The sequence below is a fragment of the Odocoileus virginianus genome, chromosome 10 (assembly GCF_023699985.2).
Source record: "Odocoileus virginianus isolate 20LAN1187 ecotype Illinois chromosome 10, Ovbor_1.2, whole genome shotgun sequence".
In the NCBI taxonomy this organism is placed as follows: domain Eukaryota; kingdom Metazoa; phylum Chordata; class Mammalia; order Artiodactyla; family Cervidae; genus Odocoileus; species Odocoileus virginianus.
The window spans coordinates 31,971,268-31,978,926 of record NC_069683.1 but is presented as its reverse complement, the minus strand read 5'-3'; the positions used below and the strand labels follow the sequence as shown (position 1 = coordinate 31,978,926).

The 7,659-nt window shown below is 36.2% G+C and overlaps 1 protein-coding gene across 1 annotated transcript; it reads right to left on the bottom strand.

The window, feature by feature from the left end:
• Nucleotides 1-5,003: 5,003 nt before the first annotated feature.
• LOC110124373 (olfactory receptor 5M5-like) lies at nt 5,004-5,939 on the bottom strand. Its single transcript, XM_020872891.2, has one exon. It carries the CDS (start codon nt 5,937-5,939, stop codon nt 5,004-5,006), a length of 936 nt encoding a protein of 311 aa, XP_020728550.2.
• Nucleotides 5,940-7,659: the final 1,720 nt, after the last annotated feature.

Here is a 7,659-nt window from a genome sequence, read left to right as displayed (position 1 = left end):
CGTGTCTGACTCTTGAGACCCCCTGGACTGTAGCGTGCCAGGCTCCTCTGTCCATGGGATTTTCCAGGCAAGAATACTGGAGTGGGTTGCCATTTCCTTGACCAGAGGATCTTCCCGACCCAGGGATCGAACCCGGATCTCCTGCATTGCAGGCAGAATCTTTACCTATTGAACTACTAGGGAAGCCCTAGGATAAGGAACAGCAGGAGATAACCTGCTAGGGATAAGGAGAGTAGAGAATTGTTCTTTCTAAGAGGAAAGGCAATGAAAACAGAATAAAAACCTTCTGTGGGAAATCAGAGATGGACCTGGGAGTTCTCCCTATTTCTGCCCAAGTATGAGAAACCTATCAGGCAGTCGTGTAGCATCCTTCCTGAGGGTGAGCCAGAGGTGGGCTGGAGAGTGCTTGTGCCTACCTGGCTCTCTGTTCTATCCTTCTGCTTCTAATAGGTCCTATGTGATCAACAGAAAGGGCTACCTATAATGAGGGGTGGAAGCTGCAAGGTGGTAGGTGTCCATGTGCCAGAGTGGTCAACACACCCAAGCAAAGAAACTGAGCTTGAAGGGATAAAATATATTCTTTCAGACCACAGAATAAAGCCTTCTGTTGGGATTGTCACGCTGTTCCAATAACCCTAAAGTAATTATTTGATTTTGTAAAATTAAGATGATCTTTCCCTCTCTCCAGTTTGTCCTATCTCACCAGAGATGAAAGTCCTAGTTATTTATTACGTGTTTGTATTTTTACAGAATAGGCTAAATCTGTCCTCTTCCCAGGAACCTAAACTCCCCATGTTCTAACATTGGTGGCTTCCTGTCTCTCTGGTGGGTGCACCACTTAATTGCAGGCAAGAGCCACTCTTCACTGAATTAACTTTTTCCAGTTCTACTTTGCTCTCCAAAGAATGCTAGAATTATACATCCAGAGCAGAGTTGCGAGTCTGGTGGCACACCTTTGAGATTTAAAAATTATTGTTTCTGGAATATTTATGTATGTCAAATAATATGAAAGAAAATGAATAGAATTTTCACTTGTTTCCTTTCTCACTATCAACATAATATCCTTTGGGTATGTTTCTAAGCATGGCAAATCAATAGAGTATTAAATGAAAAGAAAGAAGAAATTTAAACTTGTTAAAAAATCCAGCATTTTATGTGCAAATAAATAAAGATTTATTTACATATGCATATGTCATATATTTTAGCTACAATTAGATGTGTTAATGGAAATTGTATTGTAGTGAATGCTGGCAGATAATATTCATTTTTAAGATTGCCATAAGGAAAATGGATTAATATTTTATTTGTATGTGAGAGAAGTTTTATTTTCACTTTCAATGAAATGTTGGACCTTTGAAACCTAACATAGATAAATTTTTCATTATTTTGGTAATACTTTTTCAGAAGGAATTTGTTTATTTTGGTCAAAAAATTAGTGTAATTGTGTGAGTATTGATTGAAGCAGCCTCACTTTATAAGTGAATGAAGATGCATAATCTTGCTGGTTTCTCTTATGGATTAAATATCATCATCTTAATACTATACACCTGTATTTTGTTATTGTTGTTCAGTCCTTATGTTGTGTCCGACTCTTTGTGACTCCATGAACTGCAGCACGCCAAGCTTCTCTGTCCTTCACTATCTCCCTGAGATGGCTCAAACTTATGTCCATTGAGTCAGTGATGCCATCCAAGCATCTCAACATCTGTATCATATGCTATACTTTTTATAAATGTAAGAAATTTACTGGAGAATTTTCTTACTATAAGGCCCAAATCAGGGACACAAATTTATAAGACTAAAGAGTCTCAGTGGGAAAGGCAATAGAAAATATTAGCTCAAAATTTAGGTAATTCAGACAGTTCCTCTCTTTTTGTTTTCTAGGTCTTTGGGGAATTTAGGAAAACATGAACTTATATCCTTCATAATCTGTGAATACAATATTCTCAACTTTCTGCTTTGCTTTATAGGAAATCAAAGAAGCACACTGAACAAAGCATATAAACTCACCTGCTATGGAAGCACTATGGAAGCGTCCTATGACATTTCTTCAGTTTTCTCTAAAAAGAACTGAAGAACTGATGAAATGTACTCTTAGGCCCAACAGTCCTTCAAGAACATGATTATAATTTGCTGCTGAGAGGTATGTATAAAACATCCTCTTTCTAAACTAAATGGATGTGAAATAGTTTGAAAAAAAATTTTAAGAAATGAGTCTGACTTTTTGTTGAAAACATAATTTATCATTTGAGTGCTGATGCCTGCTCATTTTCTTTATCTTGAGATAATGATGGTCCCTTGCCTGTCATGGCCCATCAGTAACTCCTGCTACTGCCATCTTCTCAATATACCAACTTCCTACATGCATCTCTTCCACTGGTCAGGCTGAGTAGTTGCCTTCATATTTTCTTGTCTTAAAGATGCTAGCCTTGTTGGGGGAGAAGATTAAAAAACAGTCTTCCTCTGACTGTGGTGATCATTTGGTGGTATACACAAAGATCAAATTTTTATGTTACACACCAGAAACTAATATAGTATTATATACCAACTCTACATCAGTTAAAAACAACCAAAAAAGCAAAGATCTTATGACCTTAGTAGCTTTCTTCTCTCTATTACTTCCCAACCACAGGGCCTTTACTGGACACCATGTCCACCCATCTATTGGAATTAGGACTAAATACGGAAGAGTATCATTCTGTTTGGCAGTCGGTTCTGTTTGGTCTGTGCCAAGAACTGTGGTAGGTTCTAGAGTGCACTGTGAAGTTAACATGGTAAGTTTCAATGAGATCATGTCTAAGCATCTGTGTCATGTTATCCCTCAGCACTGTCTTGTCCACCTTGCTAGCTCCTTTCTTGTACACAAACTGTGTAAGTTCTCCTGCCCTCTGGGCTTGCTTCATACCTTTCCTCACTCTGTTCCTTTACCCTGGTAATATCTTTCTTTTTAACCACAGCCAACAACCCATATGTTTAGGAATATGGCTTGAACACAACTCTCCAGAAAGCCTTTTTGAGCTGAGTGAGAGGAGTTACACCTATTGAACTATTTTTACTTTCCTAAATTACTAGATCACAAGTAACAATTCAACAAATATCCCTTAATATTATCTGTAATCTGGGGGCAATGGGCATCCCTTAGATCCTTGACTAATTTTAAACTTATTTGTAATTAATTGGTGATAAATATTCTGAGCAATTTTAAAAAATACAAAAATAATTGCATTTGCAAAGGCTTTGGGGGATAATGTAATGGTTTATGGCAGATTTATATGTCTTAAGAATTATTTTGGAAGAAGCATATTAGAACTGGGGCTTGAGAAAACTATAGAGTGCTCATATTTTTGCCTAAATAAAAAAAAATTAAAAGGAATTTTTCTTCACCTGTCCCCACTGATAGCAAGAACTTATGTAGATTTATGTCTCAGAAAGTTGGATTATAATATCTGTGAAAATAGCAATAAAGAACATGGAAAATGTTGAAAAACTAAAGTATTTCTCTAGATCATTTAAATAATTTAAGAAACATACACATTTGGACCTGGTCAGAATGTGGGAAACTCTCCCTCTTTTCCTCCTTAATTTTCTTTCCTTTTAGACTCTCCTCCCAAAACCATGCCTCCTAAACATCACTGCAGGTGCACTTTCCAGAAACTGGAAAAATTAAACCCTGGCTATCAAATAAATGACCGCTTTTAACATCTCTGAAAGTACACTAAACCTTCTCTATCTCTTCTATTTAAACTTTCTATTCTACACCATCATTAAAATAAGTCCCACGTTGAACTGATTCATAGTTTTTCTGTTCTCCCCTCCCCCTTAGTATTGCTAATATTAATACTATTTTTTCTATTGTTCATTTTAAGCTTGCAGTATTTCAATTACACTTAGATTAAATATTCTTTTATGTGATCAGGCCTTGAAACCTGACCACCATACATAGAAATGTTATGAAGAAATATATTTTAAGATTTACAAGTGACTTGCTATCATATAGCCTGTTTTAAGCAGGAAAATGTTTCTAACAACATAGATTTTCATGTGTGGGTTTTATACCCCGTTTTGTTGATTTCAATTAAAATTTAATTTGTTAAGTTTTACTCTGACTGTTACTTTTTGAGACCTTTTTGAATTTCCCATCAGTTTAGTTCAGTTCAGTCACTCAGTCATATCCGATTCTATGTGATCCCATGGACTGCAGCAGGCCAGGCTTCCCTGTTCATCACCAACTCCCAGAGCTTACTCAAAGTCATGTCCATCGAGTCAGTGATGCCATCAAACCATCTCATCTTCTGTTGTCTCCTTCTCCTCCCACCTTCAATCTTTCCTAGCATCAGGGTCTTTTTATATGAGTCAGTTCTTCACATCAGGTGGCCAGAGTATTGGAGTTTCAGCTTCAGCCCAATAAATATTCAGGACTGATTTCCTTTAGGATTGACTGGTTGAATCTCCTTGCAGTCCAAGGGACTCTCAAGAGTCTTCTCCAACACCACAGTTCAAAAGCATCAATTCTTCAACACTCAGCTTTCTTTATGGTCCAACTCTCACATCCATACATACTGGAAAAACTATAGCTTTGACTAGATGAACCTTTGTTGGCAAAGTAATGTTTCTGCTTTTTAATATGCTGTCTAATTTAGTCATAGCTTTTCTTCCAAGGAACACGCATCTTTTAATTTCATGGTTGCAGTCACCATCTGCAGTGATTTTGGAGCTCAAAAAATGAATTTCCCATATTACTACCTAATTGATAGTTTCTATATTACTACCTAATATCATTTTCAACATATAAAGTTATTAACAGTCTAGCTTATAAATCAATTCTGATTAGTCTATAATTACTTGGATTAAATATTATTGTCTGAAGTAAGTGGCCTAGTACTTTTGATCTTTAAAGAACCCAGATTGGATTGATTATTCTGATAGGCTTGTGAAATTTCAAACAGATTGGTTATACCATGTCAGCACATCATGATTTCCCAGTGCTACCCACTGAAAACCCACTATGATCCCTTGCCCTCCAGCATCTTCCTCAGGGTGTTCTTTACTTCTGTGTTCCTCAAGCTATAAATCAGGGGATTGAGCATGGGAATTATAAGACTATAAAACACGGAGACCACTTTGTTGTACTTCCATGGATTCCCTGCTTTAGGTTGCCTTAGGTACATGAAAAATAGTGTTCCATAGAAAATGATGACCACAGTGAGGTGGGAGGCACAGGTAGAAAATGCTTTGCACTTGCCTTCTGAAGACTGGATTTTTATAATGGAAAAGAGGATGCAAATGTAGGAGATGAGGACAGTCAGGAGGGATCCAGTGAGATTCACTGCAGAGAAGATCAAGAGCTGCTTTTCTTTGCTGTGGGTGTCAGAGCAGGAGAGGGCAAGGAGAGGGGGGTCAGCACAATAGAAATGGTGGATGATGTTGGAGTCACAGAAAGACAGCTGGAAAGTCAGAACTGTCTGTATCACAGAGTTTAGGAAACCATAGGTGTAGACCCCGATCGCCAACTCCTTGCAGACCCTCTGAGTCATGATGGCTGTATAAATCAACGGATTGCAGATGGCCATGTAGCGGTCATAGGCCATTGTGGCCAAGAGGAAGCATTCGGTGGTGGCAAAAGCACTGGAGAAGTAGAGTTGGGCAAAGCAGCCTGAAAAGGAGATGGTTTTTTTCTTCACCAATAAATTTTGCAGCATCTTGGGTCCAATGGAAGAGGAGTAACAAAGATCAATGAAAGCCAGGTGGCTGAGGAAATAGTACATGGGGGTGTGGAGCCTGGAATCCATCCTGATGAGCAGGATCATGCCAAGGTTTCCCACCATGGTGATGAGATAAACGACCAGGAACACCACAAAGAGAGGAAGCTGAAGCTCGGGACAGTCTGTGAATCCCATGAGGACAAATTCTGTCACTGTGGTATGGTTGCCTCTTGCCATCTTGTTCTTTCTCTTGCTGAAAAAAGAAAATATGGCTTCAAAATGATTAGATATTTACCAACATCTTTGTTCCAGTATAAGATGACCAAAATTTGGGTTCACAATCCCAGTGATTAAGAGCTGTCATTTAGCTTTATTCTGCTAAAACAGATGCAGAAATGTCTGAACTCATTCATTTTCTCTTTTGATGGAGATTTACAAATTGACTTCTAAGTTAGTGGCACCAAGTTACACTCCCAACAATTTTGTACAAGAATATTGGTTTTCCCACAAACCTACTGCTATCAAATTTTAAACCTTGGCCACTGTGATGGTAAATATTGGTAACTCATGTCTCTTGATTTGTGTCTTTTTAAGCATTTTTCAACCAATTATTTGCAAGTATTTTTTTCTATGCTTGGTAAGTTCAGTTCCTTTACTAACTTTTTATTAAGTTGTTAGCATTCTAAGCATTTTATTTACAGGTCTCTTTCTTTATTAAGGAGATCAGCCATTTGATATATGTATTACAAGTTCTTTTTTGGCTTGTCGCAGACCTTCATTGTTGGTATGGTAATTTTTCTTTGTGCTGTGTATAGTAAATCTTAAGTGGTTTGATGTCAAATTTATCAGTCAAATTTATCTTTTTCTTTTAAATTCTGATCTCTGTGATAGGATTGGCTAAACCTTCCTGAATTTAAAATTACTAAAGTAATAATCTCATTCTATTCTAGAGCTTTATTATATTTCCTTTTTATATTACAGTGTTTGAATTTTCTGGAGTTTAATTTTGATATAAGGAATTAGGTAATCAACTCTTTCTATTTCTCTGAAAAGCTAGCTGGGTGTTTTGCTGCCATTTTTTTTTTTTGGTGAGAAATCATTTGCCAACTGATTCTGTTGATTTAAAACTTCAGCCTTTTCACAAAGCAAAGCATTCATAAGTACTTGGGTTAATTTTTGCTTCTTTTTATTTGTAGTCTCTTCTAGATCCAGGACTAAACCCTTAAATACAATATTTAAAATCTTGATTTTAACACCTGGTAGCAAATTTTCTGGCTATTCTCACCTGTATTGTGTGTGTGTGTGTGTGTGTGAGGAACTTTGCCCTTATTTTATCAAGTCCCCCTCAAATTAAAAAAAAAAAAATCTATTTGTAGTTAGAATGCTATTGCATTGAATGAGTATGTTAACTTGGAGGGAATTGCCATCTTTAAACTGAAATCTTCTTTTCTGTAATTAAGATGTGTATTTTATTTATTTTGGACTTTCCTAAATGGAATTTTAAAGTTTTCTTTACACTTTACAGATAAACATCCTGCATATTTCTTTAAAATCTATTCACAGGTATTTTATCTTTTTGTAGCTATTGTAAGTGAAATTTTTTTTTGTTTTTAACTTTGTGGTTTATTTAAGTATTGTTTATATATAGGAAAGCTATGGATTTTTGTAAATTAATTTTATAACTGTCTTTCTTAGTATTGTTCCTAATCATTTAAAAATAGTTTTTTAGTCAATTCTCTTGCTTTCTTTACCAATACAAATTCATATAATATGAAAAAGATATGAAATTCTTCCCTTATTTCTATATACTATCTCATTCTTCTCTCTACTCTACTTGTATTGGCTAGTACTTCCAGAACAATGTAAAAAAAAGTAGTGACAATAGTGGCAGTTTTACCTTTCAACTTCTTAAAGAATGCTTCAGGAATACATAGACAGAGATAACATCCAGCATAAT